Here is a 19366-nt window from a genome sequence, read left to right as displayed (position 1 = left end):
CTGCTACAGTGTATTATCTCCTCTATTAGAACGTGAGCTCCTTGAGAGTAGGGGCTATCTTTTCCATAATATCCCTAGTGCTTAACACAGTGCTTTCCATATAGTAAGTGTTTAATAAATGCTTTTTCTTTCATTCATTCATTCATCCATCCATTCATTCATTCACTCATCAGCTTTAGGTAGTGGACTCCTCAACAGATTGTGATTCACAAGTCTATCTTGAAATCTTAGCTAAATGATCTCCAAGTTGATTTTTTCCTTCTACCTGAGCTTTCCTGTTGGTTTAGGGGATTCCTATCAAGGAAAGCAGTGTAACTAGTCACCAGGTCTTCATCCTTGTTCAATGACTTGAACTCTTTATAATGCCATATGTAAAATGATCCTTCCCTTCCTATAATTCCTCCTCTTCTGTGGCATAACAGCCTTGCAGGAATATGAATTACAGGTTAGAAAGTAATGGAGATAAACAATGATGCTACTTCTTTGGAGCTTCTAAAAGAACTATTTAAATAATAGAGCTCATTGACTCCGAGTACATTTTTTCTGGTAAGGTATGAGTAAAATGGTACAGTAAATGATGTTGCTTTGGTGATCTGTGTTTTATAATGTGTCAGGCATTATAGGAGAGATATTTGCCATCTTTATGGTGTGTGGAAAACATAAATTAGCCAAGGAGGGGATAGGTTTTGATAGGACTGTTGACAGAAGATTTATTCAGTGCTGGGAATAATCATAAGAGGGCAGATTTTGAACTAGCTAGCATGTTTAAACCAAATAGTTACAGAAGCTATATAAAGTCAGACCTAGAAGAGATCTTAGAGATCATCTTGTAGAGTTATATAATTTTACAGATGAACAGATAGTATCCAAATGTCTTTAGATACTGCTAGCCTTTATTTTCTTTGTCTTTTTTCTTTTTTTTTTCTTTTGCTTTTTTTTGGAGGGGGGAAGGCAGGGCATTTGGGGTTAAGTGACTTGTCCAAGGTCACACAGCTAGTAAGTATTAAGTTTCTGAGGCCGCATTTGAACTCAGGTCTTCCTGACTGTAGGGCCGGTGCTCTATTCACTGCACCACCTAACTGCCCTGAGCCTTCATTTTCTTATGAGAATCGAAATAGATTTCATTCTGCCTTGTGTCTCTCTTTTAGGTATGCATATGGACTGGTGGAAATTTTTCACTTTTCTCTGCAGCCACATGTTGGTAACTGCCATTTTTTGAAGAGAAAGAGAGAGAGCTCATAAAAAGTAGTTAGATGAGAAGCTTCAAAATTTACTGATTGTTGCTGCAAGTTATTATGTTAGACTTTTAATAGTTTTTAAAAGAAAAACAATTGAATCTTAAAATTTTTTTTAACCTTTTCACTGTCATATTTACTCTTTTTTAAAAGCACTAGAATCCTGGCTTATTTGAAAAATGGTATCAAATCAAATTTGCTTGTTTTGTTTTGTAATTTCCAGTAAAACTCTCCTGGTTTAGATCAGTGATGTTAGGAATACAAATCATAATAAAAGATTTAACAACACCACTTCATTATTTATATTGCAAAAAGAGTTTTCATTATGTGAACTTCAATAATAGTCCTCTGGGTAGAATAGTTGGGTTGCAGATTCTCATTCAGTTGAATGGGTAAAAGCCACAAGTCGGACTTAGAGGAGACTAGAATTTTGCTGTTAGAAATCCCACTAGAGAAATTTTAGCTTTTGTGGTTTAGTAACATAATGTAATGTTTCTCAAACTGTACTATAAGGAATCCTCAAACACTGCAAGTTTTTTTCTTAATGAATTTAGACTTTTCATTAATAGGCATTAAATATTCTAATTTTAGAGAATTTTAGTAGAAGAGTTTTGCCAAAGTTTTATTTAAACTGAAGGGTCCTGCCATGATGGAAAAGTTTGAGAACCACTGGCACAAGGTTCTGATTTTGGGATCAATAAAGGATGCATATGTTCTTCCATTGCGTGCCTTGAAGAGATAAGAACTATTAAATGGAAACATGTATAACATCAATTTGAGACTGATGATGAATAGATTAGAATGATGAAACATGGGAGATTGCAATAATTCCTGTGATGCAGTTACGTAGTCTTCTATATGAAGTCTTTCTTAAGAGCTCTGACAGCCTTCCTAAATATCTTAGAATGAGAGTACTAGATGGCTTAGTGGATAGAACCGCCAGGCCCAGAGTCAGGAAGACCTGAGTTCAAATTCAGCCTCAGACACTTACTAACTGTTTGACTTTGACCAAGTCACGTAACCTGTTTGCCTCAGCTTACTTATCTGTAAAATGGAAATAGTAATAGTACTTACCTCCCAGGGTTGTTGTAAGGATCAAATGAGTTAATAATTACAAAATGCTTAGTACAGATATAAATGTTAGCTATTATTGTTATTATTACTACCCTGTATCTATTTGTATTTATTCCATATATCTTTATTACGCATGTGTTGTCTTACTTGATAGACTGTAGGTGCCTTTGAGAACTGGGTTTTTGTTTTTGTCTTTTTGAAGGAGGGGAAGGCAGGACAATTGGGCTTAAGTGACTTGCCCAAGGTCACACAGCTATTAAGGGTTAACTGTGTGAGGTTGGATTTGAACTCAGGTCCTCCTGACTCCTGGGCTGGTGCTCTATTCGCTGCGCCACCTGGCTGCCACTGTCACCACCTTTTTATACTTTTATATACTAGCACATAGTGGAACTCCACAAATGCTTCTTGATGGATGATACTTGGCATCTGCATTCTTCTGGGTGTAAAGGATCTGTATGTTACATAAGCAACATGTTTATGTATATATTCCTTAAATGTATAATTCTCTTATATCTTCAAAGGGGTTGAGAGGATTGATCAGGAGAAACAAGAACTGAAGAAACAGGTCTCAGAACTGAAAGCCAAGCTGAACCATAGTGTCATGATGTCTGAGGTACAGGAATTGAAGCGATGCATTGAGAGAAAAGACAAGGAAAAAGCACAGTTAGAAGAACAAACAGAGGTGACTGATATTTATATTTAATCCTTAGAACTACAGTTATGTTCAACAAAATTGTCTGATGAACTTAAAAGAAAATTAGGAAAATATGTCCTTTTTCTCAATCAAGGTAATCCACAAAAACCTCTTCTTGACTCTTTCATAGCTGAACAGCCTTTTCTTTCTTCTTTTTCCAACTTATATGTTCCTATTCCAGTAGCAATTACTTTTCACTTTGAAGATCCAAGTGACCCCCTCCATCGAGAAACCGTGTGCCAATACAATGTTGACCTCTGGGACAATCTGTATAATGGAATGTGGTAATTCTCTGAATTTATTTACAGTGGATCAGAATAAAACTCCAATTTCAAGGATGCTTCTCAAATCCATCAGGTCCAAGTAGCTTTTGTTTGGAAAGAAGATTTTGGTCCGAAGGAAAAAAGATGCTAATATCACCCATTCAGAGTAATTTCCCACCTTTCAGCATTGTATTGGCACAAACCTAGTTTCTCAATGGAGGGGTTCACTTACATCTTCAGAGTGATAATTGCTACTGGAATAAAAACATTTTAGTTAGGAAAAGTTCAGAAGTCATAGTATAGTTTTAAGTTACTTAAACTTAATAACTTGAAGCTCTTAAAGTTGCACTAAATCTTTTGGGACATCCTGTATTAATCTTTTATTGCTAGGATAGATGAAATAATTATAAAAAAGTATTAAAATCAGAATAAGAGAAGATACATTTGGAAGAAACTATTTGTATTGCTGTTGAATAATCAAAATATATCAAATGTTGAAATCCTATTTCAGGGGTGGGGAACCTGCGGCTTTGAGAACACATGTGGCCTTCTAGGTCCTTGGGTGTGACCTTTAGACTGAGTTCAAATTTTACAGAACAAATTCTTTTATTAAGGGGGTTTGTTCTTTGAAGTTGGATACAGGCAAAGAGCCATACTTGTGGCCTTGTGGCCGCAGGTTCCCCACCCATGTTATTCAGAGAAGCATCCATCTAGCTTAGTATATATTTTTTGACAATAACATTGTCCATTTTAAGTTTATTGAGGTACCATACTGAAGGATTTCAAAATTGAAGAAGAAAGTTAGATATCCTGGGATTTACTAAGTATTGGAAGCAGTTAATTTTATGAAACTGGAAGGAAGTATTTTTGTTGTCATCCTTAGAGTTTCCATTTTTCTACTTTGTTGTCAAGGAATTATAGAAAATATCTTTTGGATTGTGTTTATGAGTCATTCTAAAGATATGAAATATTTATGTTCTTTACATAATATATTCCACTGTATTTAATAAATAGCTTATTAGAAATAGTGGTAGACCCAGAGCATTTTAAATTGTCTTTCTTAGCAAGTTGTTTTTTTTAGTCTTTTGTATAGCTAAAAAAGGTAACATGTTATAAAAATGCAGTTATTTTTCTTGAAGAAAAATTTTGTAAAAGGTGTGTTAGTTAGACAAATCCCTTTGCCTGCTGTTCAGAACCAGGTGCTAATTTCTTTCTCTGTAAATTGCATCTTGTTTTCTTTTCTTTTTTTTTTTTATTTTTCAAATGCTTTATTAACTTCTGATTTACATCATTCATTTCTGCCAGATTTTGAGTTACAAATTTTCTCCCCGTTTTTCCCCTACCCACCATCACAAAATAGCAGTCCCACAGGATATCCCCTCCTCCAGTTTGCTCCCTCCCATATTTTCTCCCATATCCCTTACGACTTTTCCAGTAGGGCATGGTGGATCTCTATGCCCCAGTGCCTGTATATATTATTTCCCAATTACATGTAAAATAGTATTAATAATAGTATATCCTTACTGGGAAGATAAGCAGTTCAGTATAGGTTGTACATGTGTAGCTAATGCAAAACAGTAACATAGTAGATATATTGTAAAAGACTGACTCTATTTCCCTCTCTCCTATCCCACCTCCCACTTGTTCTGTTCTCTACTTTGATCCTATACCTTTTCAAAAGTGGGTGCTTCCAATTTCCCTCCCTCCCCCCAGCCTGCCCTCACTTCCATCATCCCCCCTCTCATCCCTTTACCCCCTACTCTCCTGTAGGGTGAGATACCCTATTTAGTGTGTATTTCATTTCTTCCCCAAGCCAAATTCAATGAGAATACGGTTGACCCTTTTGCCTTCCTATTCTTCCCCTCCATTGTAACCATTTTCCTTTGCCTCTTCTATATGAGATAGTTTACCCCATTCTATCTCTCCCCTCTCCTCTCATTATATTCCTCTCTCAACTCTTAATTTCACCTTTTAAGTACCATCCCTTCCAATTAAATTGATCCTGTGCCTTCTATCTATGTATACCTATAAACATATATATATATATATACACACATTCACATATGTCTTCATATGCCCATATACCCTCATATATATAATTCTATTCCTTTCAACTATTTTCATATTGAGAAAAGTTTCATCAGTTGCAATTATTGTTTTTCCATGTAGGAATGTTAATAGTTCAACTTTGATAAGTTCCTTATGATTTCTTTTCCCTGTTTACCTTCTCATGCTTCTCTTGCTTCTTGTATCTGAATGTCAAATTTTCTATTCAACTCTGGTTTTTTCATCAAGAATGCTTGAAAGTCGTCTTTTCCACTGAATGACCATATTTTCCCCTGAAACATGATACTCAGTTTTGCTGGGTAGGTGATTCTTGGTTTTAATCCCAACTCCTTTGACCTCTGGAATATCATATTCCAAGCCCTTCGATCCCTCAGTGTAGAAGCTGCCAGATATTGGGTTATCCTGATTGTGTTCCCACAATATTCAAAATGTTTCTTCCTGGCTGCTTGTAATATTCTCTCCTTAATCTGGGAATTCTGGAACCTGGCTATAATATTCCTAGAAGTTTTATTTTTGGGATCTTTTTCAGGAGGTGATTGGTGGATTCTTTCAAAACCTCTGTTTTGCCTTCTGGTTCTAAAACATCAGGGCAGTTTTCTTTGAGAACTTCCTGGAGGATGATTTCTAGGTTCTTTCTTTGATCGTGGCTTTCAGGTAGTTCAGTAATTTTTAAATTGTCTCTCTTGGTTTGATTTTCCAGGTCAGTGGTTTTTCCCATGAGATATTTCACATTGCCTTCTATTCTTTCATTTGTTTGAATCTGTTTAACAGTATCTTGATTTCTCATAAAGTCATTAGCTTCCATTTGCTCCAATCTAATTCTGAAGCAATGATTCTCCTCATTGAGCTTTTGAGATTCTTTTTCCATCTGGCAAATTTGGCTTTTTAAGGCATTCTCCTCATTGCCTTTTTGAGCCTCCTTTGCCATTTGACTCAGTCTGTTTTTTAAGGTATTATTTTCCTCAGTCAGGCTGTTGACTCTCATTTCATAATTTTCTTGCATTGTTCTCATTTCTCTTCCCAATTTTTCCTCCCCTTTTCTTATCTGTTTCTTAAGGTCCTCTATGGCCTGTAACCAGCTCGTATTTTCCTTTGAAGCTTTTGGTGCAGGAGTTCTGACTTCACTGTCTTCCTCCTGTTCCATGCTTTGCTCCTTTTTTGTCCCCAAAATAGGAGTGTAATGTTGGAATCTTCTGTCTGCTTTGTTTCCTTTGCCTGCTCATTTTGCCACTCAGTTACTACTCTGCAGGCCAGGAGCTGAAGCTACCACATGGCGTTGGCTGGCTGTGCTGGGTGTCTCAGGGGCTTCTTGCCCCCGGGGGCAAAAGCTGATGGATTCCCACTTACTGGGTCCCAAAGTCCAGACTGCACTGACCTCTCACTTTGTCCTTCGCATCTATGTGTTGATAATTCTGGAAATGGCCACAGCTGTTGGTGATCTGGAGTCCTTCTAGCAGGCGCCTGGTCAGACCCGCTCTGGGGCTAAACATTGGCGTGGAGCTAGGCTCGGCTCTTAGAGCACTGCTCTGGCCAATTCCTGCCGGCCTGCCGGGCTGTCCTCAGTGGGAGGTTAGATTCTCTGTGTCATGTTGTGGGTTCTGCAGCTCCAAAGTTTGTTTAGAGTCCCCTTTTTACATTAATTGCGTAAGGTGGAAGCCGGAGACATGCAGAGGTCCTGCTTCTACTCCACCATCTTGACTCTGTCCCCCCCCCCCCCAAGTCCTTTGATCTTCAGTGTAGAAGCTGACAGATCCTATGTTATTCTGATTGTGTTTCCACAATATTCAAATAGTTTCTTCTTGGCTGCTTGTAATATTTTATACTTGATCTGGGAATTCCAAAACCTATATAACATTCCTAGGAGTTTTCTTTTTGGGATCTTTTTCAGGAGGTGATTGGTGGATTCTTTCAACCTTTATTTTACCTTTAGGTTCTAAAATATCAGGGCAGTTTTCCTTGAGAATTTCTTGAAGGATGATTTCTAGGTTCTTTTTTTGATCATGGCTTTCAGGTAGTCCAATAATTTTTGAATTGTCTCTCCTGGATCTATTTTCCAGGTCAGTGGCTTTTCCAGTGAGATATTTCACATTGCCTTCTATTTTTTCATTTGTTTGGATCTTTTTAATCATATCTTGATTTTTCATAATGTGACTAGCTTCTATTTGCTCCATTCTAATTCTGAAGGAATGATTCTTTTCAGTGAGCTTTTGAGATTCTTTTTCCATCTGACAAATACGGCTTTTTAAGGCATTCTTCTCCTCATTGGCTTTTTGAGCCTCTTTTGCCATTTGAGTTAGTCTATTTTCTAAGGTGTTGACACTCATTTCATAATTTTCTGGCCTAATTCTCATTTCTCTTGCCAATTTTTTCTTCACTTCTCTTATTTGGTTTTCAAAATCATTCTTAACGTCCTCTATGGCCTGTAATCAGCTCGTATTTTTCTTGGAATCTTTTGGTGTAGGAGTTTAGATTTCATTGTTTTCCTCCTGTTCCATGCTTTGATCCTTTTTGTCCCCAAAATAGGAGTGTAAAGTTGGGTTGCTCTGTTTACTTTGCTTCCCTCGTTTGCTCATGTTGCCACTCAATTACTTGACTTTTGGCCTTTTTGTCACAGTAGGACTCTCGCACCAGAGGGAAGAGCTTTATCCCTATTGCTGGGGCTTTCACAGCTGGTGGACCTGTTAGTTGGATGCCCTCTCTGAAGCCTCCCCACGCTGTGGCAAGCTGGTTGCATACTCTAGGACCTCCACCCTAGACTGCAATCCAGATCCAAGCAGGTTAAAGCAAGAGCGATTACCCCTCAAAGTGGTCGCTTGGTCCCCCTATAGTTTGCAGGCCAGAAGCTGAAGCAGCCATGTGGCTGCAGCTTCACAGCCGCTGCACCTCAGCCGCTTCTCTTCCCGTGGGCAAAAGCTGACTGCACTCCCGAACTTCTGAACTACTGGATCCCAGAGTCCACACTGCACTGACCTCTCACGTTATCCTTAGCATCTATGGGTTGATAATTCTCGAAACTGCCACAGCTGCTGGTGATGTGAAGTCCCTTCAGCCGGTGGCTGTCTGTGGCTGCCCTGATGCTAAGACCTCAGGTTCGTGCAGGGCTAGGGTTCCCTCCCAGTGCGCTGTGCTGGCCCCTTTGTGCCGGCCTACTGGGCTGTCTTCAGTGAGAGGTTAGATTCTCTGTGTCATTTTGTGGGTTCTGTAGCTCCAGAGTTTGTTCAGAGTCCCCTTTTACATGAATTGGGGGAAATGGAAGCTTGAGCATGGTGGAAGTCCTGTTTCTACACCGCCATCTTGACTCTACCCTCAGTTGTAAACTTTTAAATGCACTTTTACTCAGTTTCTAATTGTAGTAGTTTTAGTTAGCCTGAAATACATAATAAAATATGAATAATCATTTCACACTAGTGAAGACTGAAAGTAAAAGTGTAAGTTACCTTTGATTTTGCATAATTTACCTTTGGAAATTTATCTGAGACCTTAAATCAGTGACTGTGCCAGACATACTAAATACATTAATTCCCTTATTCTAAATTCAAATTGAACCTCATTAACCTTGATAGGCTATTTGTATTCCAAAGAATTCCAGACATCCTTGATGAGTGGTTCTGTTCTGATTTAATCTCTGCTGACTTCTTACATCCATTTAGTCAACCTTCTTGAAATAAACTGATATTTGACTTTTAGGTTCATTGAAGAATTTTAAAGGAATATGAGACATAATTTAAACTAAATGCCAATTGATAATTAAATGACAATTGACATGATTATTCATCAGTAGAAACTTATTCACTTTCCAGAAGCTACTAAAAAATTGCAGAGTAACAGGGAGAAGAAATAATATATAAGCACAACTGACTTGGGTGATTAATACAATGAAAGCATTTATTCAAAGTTTTTGCCACTATTTTTTTCTTCAGTGCAGAAGCAGTAGTATCTTTTAGTTTGTTATCTGATCTATTGGCTGCTTTATCTTTTACCACATTTAAATGTATCTTCTATTTGGGCACAAAAGAATCATTTTGTTTGGACTTTAGGGTAGTAATTCTATAAAAAAGAATATACATATATAAATATGTGAATAAATGCATGTTAATACCTGTATAAAAATTTCCTTTCAAAAAGAAGCTCCCTAGTGCATTTTAGTTAAATATTTTAGTAGAAACCTAGCATTGAACATCAATACAGACAAACAAACTTGCTTAGTTACTTATATTTACAGTCCAAGCAATCAGTGTCAAGGTATAATGTGTTTCGTATTATTATCTTATTATTGTAATAAAACTTTTTAGTCCCCCTAATCTTCCATTAAACTGAAATAAAACTTGGTAGAAAACAATATTGAGCCACATCTATTGTCAAAGCATTTTTACGTTCTTGAATTTAAATGTTTCTTAAGATTGTTAGCTGATGAAGCAAAAAGTAAGAAAGACATTATCTGCCATTATACAAATGAAAACTATACAAAAAAGCAGCCAACTTTAATTAATTTTGGTGACCAATTTTGCTAACCTTTTATCAGCAGAGAAACTTGTCAAATACAAATCACTGTTAGTTGGTTTTACTTAACTACTTTTCTTGGTTATATGGGATAATTATTTATTTTTTTGTGGAGATAGGGAGATTTAAGGGTAGAAGATGATTAAGAGCAATGACTGATATAAAGTGATTAAAACCAAAAAGCAATAAAATTTAAAAGCAAGATCTATTCAGAGATCCTGATTATTTCAGTTGTGAAAGCATATTATGCCCTCTTTTTCTTTGAAAAATACACAAAACAAGTTAACTTGCTTTTTTATTTAAATACATATTTTTAAATCTACCAATAACAGTAATTTTTAGATGTATGTAAGACACAAATTGTCAATAGTAATGCATCAATAGATTCTAAAACAGATGAGATCTGACTGCTTTACTATTTTTAATGTTGGAGAAAATTAGTTATATTTAGCTCCTTGTTCCAGTTTTTTTTTTTTTGAGGGGGAAGGCAGGGCATTTGGGGTTAAGTGACTTACCCAAGGTCACATGGCTTAGTAAGTGTTAAGTGTCTGAGGCCGGATTTGAACTCAGGTCCTTCTGACTCCAGGTCTGGTGCTCTATTCACTGTACCACCTAGCTGCCCCTAGTTTCTTTATAAGACAGATGACTCAAATTTTATGAAAGTGAAAACAGTCAAAATTAAGAAATACTATTATTTGTTAGTTGATGTCATCAGCCTAATTCTTGGACGCAGAGTTTGGGGTCCTCTTCTGTGGTTCTCATATGCTGAGACAGCAGAACGGGGAGGTGGACTGAATATTTTTATTTTGTTTTTAATTTGACCCTAAATTTTAATGAAGCTTTTTGCTCTTTATTGGTCAATAAAGAGAAGCAATTTACTAAGCACCTGAAGGCAAATAAGCAGTCATCTCTTCAGTTTTCCTTTCCATTTCTCCACTAAGTTTAGGATTATTTCTATTCCATCCTTCTTATTGATACTTATAAAATTGACTTTTAAAACTGTTACCTATTTCTTTAATTTTCTGAGGGTTGTTTGCTCTTTAGTAAAACAAAGGAATATTTCTACTTATTTAGTTTAACATTAGGTAATGGTAGTTTTTAAATTAAGTTTCTGTAAAGATGAAATTTACCTGGGAGAATTATTGTTGAAGGCTTTGCTGGGAGAAAAAAATCATGACATGAAACAAGATAGTGATTTTTTCAGTGTAAAAGTAAATGATAATTACTTATTTCTTGGCTACCAAAGATATCATTAAAAGAAGAAGAGTAGTTTTTAGAATAAGCAGAATTTAATTGTTCATGCATTATTCTGACAGATTTTATAGCTAACTTATCTTTTGAGTGATGTTTGTCTGATAGCATATCATCTTAAGTGGGAAACTAAATTGTTTCTCTGTGTTTGTTTCTAGGCAGCTTTCCATTCTTGCATAAAAAGAAATGAGATTTTACATAATATAGTCAGCGGGTCCATTCTGCAAGTAAGAAAATGACCTGCGATTTCTTCAGTGTAGGAAACTCTGTGTACCTCCCCACTACTGTGATGTATGATAAAGCCTAGGGAGTGAGTTACCTGAGGCATATAAAGGTTGTGTCTTGTTCAGAATCAGGTGGCCTAGGATTAAATACCTGAACCTTTTGTTTCTAATCCGGGCATTCCGTCCTCTTCTAAACTTTTTTGATCACATGCTTTTATTAGTAAAATATATTTTACCATATACATCAAATATGTCTATAGTTATTTATACATTGCATACTTTATTACTGTGTGAATATATTGTTTACCATATAAAACATGTAAAAATAAATTTAAAAGTATGCAATCAAGAAGAAATGAACGTTTTAAAATAATTTTTATTTTGTTCATTGTACAAAACTCCTTTTGCTCTCACTAAAATAGTATTAATATTTTTAGTGCTTCAATTTTTTTTAAATTCATTTTAACTCTTTGTTAAACCAAGACATTTGAAAGTCTTGTTCAAAGTTCAGTTTCTTTTGATACTTGATTTTCATGGGTGTCAGAGCTAAAATGACAGCTTCCAAAGCTCCCTAAAACCAGCTAAAAGAAATTCATTAGTGGATGCACTTAGTAAATCATGATCCTCTTATTAACTGTGTATGGTGTGTGTGTGTGTGTTTGTGTTGGATAACCTCTCTCCAAAATATGCCATACTTTGGACCCTGCAGAGCCCAGATTCATCCCTGCTGGGCTCCTTGATTCCAAAGTGAGGGGATGTCAGTCTTTTCTTGTCTTCTCTGCTTCTTTACACCTCCAGAATCTTGGAGAAAATATTTATAAGGAGAGTTGTGTCTAGGATCTCTCTAAAATAACAGGTTCTGTTCTAGAAGAAGGACTCAGTGTATAAAATAGATATCAGGTATAGAGCAACTCTTTATGTCTTCCACAAAAAAAAATTCTTAAAACATAAAAAGACTCTAAAGGGCACATTAACATAAGGCTTAAAATATAAAACAATCACTTCTACTACCTGTTATACTACCCTTGAAAGGTAAAGTCATTTTTGTGGTAAGCAGAGATTAAATCAGAACAGAACCATTGATCAAGGATGTCTGGAATTCTTTGGAATATAAATATGTGTAATACAGATTTATAATACATATTTATATATATGGATAATATAGATTTGTAAATACAGATATTTCACTTTTCCCTCAGACTATCACTGCCCCTGAACAACTTATAAGATTTGAATTTGTTGTCCAGTTAGTGCTTGGCTTGGATTTTCTTCATCCTTTCTGTTGAAATATTCCATAGATTGTGTTCGTCTTTACCTCTGGGCACTGGTGTAGTAGTTGGAACCAGAAAGCTCCGTAGGAGCCAGCACTAGCTTAGAAACCAACAGATTCTTGAACTTGGGAAGTCACTACTGCTGGATGTGTCTTTTCTTTCCCAGGACTGATGTTTAGTAACTCAGATTCAGGGGAAAGAAATTACTGAGCAGAGGAGACAGCTAGAAACTTGAGTTTCAGTTTCAGGCTCACCCAGATGACCATATGTTCTAATTGCCATGTGCTGGCTCAATCCCAACCAACTGCTTCATAAAAGAGGAAGAGAGGTAAAATTTTTCTATGGATCCAATAACCACAACTACAAGGGTCTATATAATGCTTTTAGATTTCAAATATTACCTCATTTGATCCTTACAACAACTTTGGAAGCTTTGTGTTATTGTTATCCCCATTTCATAGTTGAGGAAACAGAAGTACACAGAAGTTAAGTGACTTGCTGAGTGTCACATGGCTATTAAGTGTCTGAGGCAGAATTTGAATTCAGGTCTTCCTGAATCCATATCTAGCTCTCTCCTGTGTCATCTACTTGCATCTTAGAGTCTACTGAAGAGGAAAAAAATAGAGTCCACTGAGGAAAAAAAAATGGAAGAGAATGCAGTGAGTTATCTTTTACATTAATGGCAGGGTTTGGGGGGAATATTTTTTTTTTTACCAAATAAGGGATAGAAGATATCACAAAAGATAAAATAGACAATTTCATTTATGTGAAATTGAAAAACTTTTGAATGATGAACAAAACCAGTGCATCTGGGATAAGGGATAGCTATCAGTTAGTGAAAAAAAATTGTGCCAAACACCACTGATAAGGATTTAGCTGTAATGTATATTTATTCATGAGAGTAAAACTTGGTCTTTCTATACCCTGGGCTTCTTTTTAGACTTTTGAGTATGTTTTATTAAAGTTTATTTTCTGTCTTTTGATATAATGATATTGTTTTGGTTATTTTTATTTTTAATATGATTAGCTTTGGTAATTGATTGCCTAATATTATACTTAATGTTTCATACTTTGTGTAAATTCAATGTAATCATAGGGAATGATGGGGGAGGGGAAAGAGATATGAAGTTATTGGTTTGTGCCTTACTTTCTTTATTCTCTCCCTAGTTTAGTTATTAGGAATATATTTGTTTCAAAAGAAATTTAGTAGCTTTTTTCTCAATTATTCAGAATAATTTTTAGCATAGGTATTAATCATGAATTTTCAATCTCTAATTTTCAGTTAACTTTTCCCCTCCTGGCTACAGATATGGCCAAGAGCTTTTCTGCCCTTAACATACCCTCACTTGAACCTACCATTGCATTAAATAATCGTCTTACATATCCCTTTCTTTCTAAAACCAAACTCCTTGACAAAGTTATCTGCATTCATTTCCTTCATGTCCTCTTCTCTCATTACTCATTACTTGTAACTTAAATTTTTACTTTATCATTCCACTGAAACTGCTCTATTCATAATTTCCAGTGATCTCTTGTCTTTTTCCTATCCTTCTGCTCTTCATCCTAGAACATTTTCCATAAGGGCAGGTCTCCTTTTCAGCATTTGACACTGTTTACCTTCTTTCGTTCCTCCATATTCTCTCTTCTATGTTTTTATCTTCTTAGTTTTTCTCCCACCTGTATTTCTATTTCTTATCAGTCTCCTTTGCTGGATTCTTATTCCCTCATAATGTTAGCACCTGAAGATCTCCTCTAAACCCTCTTTTCTTCTCTTTCTACTAATTACTAATTATATATTTTTAATATAATATAATCACTCTCTCAGTGTTTGTATTTAGCTTGCATGGTTTCAGTGATCATCTTTATGCAGATTACTCTAATATCACCATATAGAATTCTATTCTCTCCCCTGAGCTCCAGGCCCATAGTACCAATATTTATTAGACATTTTGAATTCTACCTTTGTCATCTCCATCTTGCTATGTCTACAATAGAACTCATTGTCTTTGCCCCGAAATCCATGCTTCTTCTGAATTTTCCTGTTTCTGTCTAGCATATCATCATTAGTTTTGAAATCAGAGTCATCTTTGCCTCTTTATCATTCAGCTGCAACTTCTTTCTCCAAAATTACCAGTGATCTCCTAGTTACCAAATCTCAAGTTATTTTCCCAGTCTTCATCATTCTTGATTGATTTTGACTTTGTTGATCATCCTGTCAGTCACTCAGTCATCAGCATTTATTAAACACTTACTATGCAATAGGTACTGTGGATACCAAACAAAAGACAAAAAAATACACTAGAAAAATCCCACCAGTGCCTGCTCTATAGCAGTGTATGATTTAAGAGGAAAAGCAACATGTAACTAACTACCTAGGTACATATAAGATATATAGAAAGTAAAGAAGGTGAAGAAGTACATTGAACCTCCATCTGCCATTTGTATAAAAAGATCTGGAAAATACATCAAGCTGAATCTTTATCAGAAAATCTAAGAAAAAGCCATAGTGAGTCATTTTTCTGATTCAAATTGGTGTAGTGAAACAGAAAGATAGGTCTATGAATAAGTATCCTTATTGGGGACCAGGTCTGTGCAGGAGCTCACTGTACTTATCAGGCAGCACAGGGAGTGACTATGCACCAGGGGAAAGAAGAGTTCCCAGATCCAGCATAGGACTGCCTACATTTGTATAGGATGCAGGAACAAGGGCTTTCTAATAACTGCCGCTTATTACCTAGTTCTGTGTCATAAAGTAAGCTGGAAGAACGAGAGGAAAAAAACCAATCTGAGCATAAAAAAGCTATAATGGTGACAGAATGATTCCGAAACAATGTTCTTCAAGTAAAGCCACAAAGAAAAACACATCTTGGCCACAGATTTAACTGGAATACCTAGGAGAGATGAAGCAAGAATTAAAAAAAAAAAAAGAGTTTAAATTTTTTTTTTTTTGCCTTTTGGAGGGCAATTGGGGTTAAGTAACTTGCCCAAGGTTACACGGCTAGTTTTTTTTGTGTGGGTTAAGTGTCTGAGGCCAGAACCGAACTCAGGTCCTTCTGACTCCGGGGCCAGCGCTTTAATCACTGCGCCACCTAGCCATCCTCCCCCCCTTTTTTTTTAATAAATGGAAGTGCTAGCAGGAAAAATATGGAAAAAAGAATGAGAACTATGGGAAAAATCACTGGAAAGGGAATTATCAGTTTGGCTCAAGAAGTACAAAACTTTGCTCAAGCAATAGATTCTCTGAAAACTAGAATGGAAAAAATAGATGCCAGTGACTCCATGAGGCAAAAAGAAATATTAAAACAAAGTAAAAAAAATGTAAGATATCTCGTAGCAAAACTAATTAACCCAAAAAAGAGATCAAAGAGAAAATAAAATCATGAATCATTAGAATACCTGAAAACCATGACCAAAAAAGTTGCCTAGGCCTCATATTTTAAGAAATCATAAAAGATCTCTTGTAATTGGAGGACAAAGTTGAAATAGAATCTGTTGGTCATCTCCTGAAAGAAACCCGAAATGAAAGTCCCAGAAGAATAATTCCCCAAATCTAGAGTTTCCAGGTTAAAAAAAATACTGAAAACCACTAGATAGAAATAATTCAAGTGTCAAGCAACTACTTTCAGAATAGCACATGATTTCACACATACCACTTTGAAGGTGTGAAGAGCTTAGAATCCATTATTGCAGAAGGCAAATGACATAATATTACAGCCAAGAATAAGTTACCCAGCAAAACCAATTGTAATCCTGCTGAGGGAAAAGTGGATCTTTAATGAAATAGAGGGCATCCAAACATTCCTGATGAAAAGATTACAGTTACATAGAAACTTTGAAATATAAACAAGGATTCAAGAGGAACCTAAAAAATAAGTAAATAAGCATAAGGGACTAAGGAAGGATAAATTGTTTAGATTCTAATATGGGGAAATGATACATGTATTCCATCTGAAACTTGTTATCATCAGAGGTCATAGAGGAAGTCTGATCATAAGAGCAGCATTTCTTATGTCTTGATGATCTTAAAAGAAGAATGGAAAGGAAAAGAAAGAGGACCACACTTTGGAGAGGGGAAGGCTAGGGGAAGTTATCTCACATAATTGGCATATACAAGTAGAATTCTATATGAACAAGGATGTAAAGATGGAGAGAGCACATGGCATCCGAATCTTAACTATCATCTGAACTAGTCAAAAGAGAGAAGAATATAAACACACAGTTGGGTACAGAAATAATACAGGAGCAGGAGAGAAAAAGGGGAAAGAAAAGAAAGTAATAAAAAGGGAAGAGAGGTTAAGTTAGAGATTAGACCTAATCAAAATAAACTCTAAGGATGAACAAAAGTATTTATCACAGCTCTTTTTTTCAGTGACAAAGAATTGAAAACTGAAGGGGTGCCATGAGTTGGGAAGTGACCGAATAATTGCCTTCTGGACATCTCAAATTGGATGTCCTATCGGTTTCTCAAAGAGAACTCTTTTTTCATCTCTATATTCCCTTCTCCCCATCTTTCCTGTTATTGTCAAGGACATCATCCTCTTTACAGTTATGTAGGCTTGCAATCTCATTTTTGTTCCTAAATTCTCACTCCTACTCCACATATCCAGATCTGTGTCAAATCTTAAGTTTTTACTTTCACAACATTATCTTGGCATATGTCCCCTTTTCTCACTAATGCAGCTACCACTTCAGGTTAGTCCTCTTTTGCTTCTTGTATGGAATATTGCAGTAGTATTCTATGTGGTCTCCTTGAATACACTTTCTATTAGCTCCCCTTATTCTTCCCCGCCCCCTCTTACTCCAGTATCTTCTGGGATCCTTATTAATCTAATATTTATATTTTTTACTTTATCTTCCAAATCAGTTTTCTTATCATGAATTTCCTTCATTTGCTTTTTCAATTCTATTGATTCCTAGAATTATTCTTCAATTTAACTGTCAGTCTTTCCTCAATGTTGCTGATTCTGTTACATGCTTTTTCCATGGATATTTTTGGCCCTGGGATATAATTTTATAGGTTGTCTACTTGCAACTTTTCTTCTTGTGTTGTTTAACTTCTTCAGAAGCCTGGTTTTATTCCTTTAATATAGTAATTATCCAATTTATTTTTTTGGTCTTCTATCCAGTGATGCTTCAAATTTGAGTTTGGAAGGAATTTTTATTACTTAAGTCTTTTCTGATATAGAAGCTCCTTATTGAATTTCAAGTTTTCTTTGACTTATTACTAATTTTTCCATTTAGTCTGGGAATACTGAAAATGTTATAGGTTTGAGCTAATGTTTCTTGATTTTGTGCCAGTTGGAAGGTCTCACTTGTGGAGGGAGGAGTTGTCTCATTGGTAGAGGAAGGAAAGCTTGGAGTCCTCTGAGCTTTTTGGAGAACAAAGGAGGAGGAGAATTTCCTGATGGAGGGAGACTGGGAATTCCCAACTCTGGGAAAAGAGTATTAGCCCATGGAAACTCTTTAGACTGTAGGGTTGAGTTGCAAATTTTTTCCCAACCCATTGCTTTGCGTTTTCCAATGTGGGGCTAGGATACAGGGAGACTCATTCTTTTGCCCTTTACTAAGGAGGAAGTGGTGGACTTGAGCCAAGTAAGAGCAGTTCAGGGAACTTTCAAGCCTTATGGATTAATTGGGTATTAGGGAAGTGTGACACCTCAAGTCTAAGAACTCTCATCAACCTTAGCTGAGGTAGAATAAAGAGTTCTGGGAATTCCTTGGTTTGGTCAAAGTCAGGTAGATGAGAGCAGAGTCTCTTCTCCCACACAGACCAAGTTCTGGAAGAAAGGACACCATTTAGTTCTATCCCAAGGTTTTGGGGTGAGGTTGGTGTCTTGATCCTGGTCTTGATTCTTGATGAGACATACCTGTCCCTCCATTATTTTTTGAAATGGGACATTAATATTTTTTACTTTTTAAAAATTTTGAACTTAAGAAACACCAACCTCCCTCCCCACATTTCCATATACAATGTAGAATAAGAGAAGAGGGTTGTACACTAAACTGGCAATCTTTTTTATGTAGAGTTTATTTTTCTTTTTAGTATATAATAAACTCAGCATATAAATTTCAGTTATCTTGCTTGTCTCGTTCCTTCTGGCTTTCCTTGTCTTCTGCTTTTTTTTTTTTTTTTGGACCTGCAAACAGATCCTGCTAACAGATAATTAATTCTGTTTTAGACATATCAACATGTCTAATGGTTGATTGGTGATTCAGGCCTGAATCTCAGGGGAGGCTAGAGTTGATTTGCGAATCATCTCCATTGAGATGATTGTCATGGAAACTGGCGAGACTTTGGAGTTAGAGATTTGAGTGAGAAAAGAGATGACCACCCAGGACAGAACCTTGGGCAACAGCAAAAAAAAGGTTAAGACCTTTTATTTTGAGTGAGATATGTCAGGAACAAGTAGGCCAGCTTTGCCAGACTGTAGAGTGCAGGAGGTGGTTTACTATAGAACAAGCCTGGAAAGAACAAGTAGGGTTAAGTTATGAAGAAATTTAGATGCCAGAGGAGTTTATAGTTGATCCTCAGAGGTAATAGTCAGATCTACTTTTAAGAAAAAATATTTTGGCAGCTATGTAAAGTAAGGTATTTTTATGAAGCATCTTTGAGTTAAAGTAATTTTGAAACAAGAATATTGATCAGTTTTTACAACTGTTTTTTTTTTTTTGTACATTTGGTTGCTAAGATTTCTTTCAAAATCAATGTTTTTATGGTATCCAAGCATCCGATCTAGGGAAAGTAAAAGGAGAAAGCATATGCACAAGGCTTATCTGTCCAAATGAG

General features: G+C 36.0%; 1 protein-coding gene across 12 annotated transcripts in view; it reads left to right on the top strand.

Moving 5' to 3' along the window:
• CEP128 (centrosomal protein 128) overlaps positions 1 to 19366 on the top strand; it is a 576359-nt gene that overhangs the window by 130924 nt on the left and 426069 nt on the right. For all 12 annotated transcript variants that reach the window (XM_069092343.1, XM_069092342.1, XM_069092344.1 and 9 more), the window contains one exon: positions 2831 to 2991. In XM_069092343.1, coding sequence (XP_068948444.1) covers positions 2831 to 2991 — 161 coding nt within the window. The remainder of the gene's footprint in view (positions 1 to 2830; positions 2992 to 19366) is intronic.

The sequence above is a fragment of the Petaurus breviceps genome, unplaced genomic scaffold (assembly GCF_028583685.1).
Source record: "Petaurus breviceps papuanus isolate PSGF00001 unplaced genomic scaffold, PetGlider_PUasm1.0 189, whole genome shotgun sequence".
NCBI classification, from domain to species: domain Eukaryota; kingdom Metazoa; phylum Chordata; class Mammalia; order Diprotodontia; family Petauridae; genus Petaurus; species Petaurus breviceps.
The sequence above is the reverse complement of the archived record's forward strand: the minus strand, read 5'-3'. Positions and strand labels throughout refer to the sequence as shown.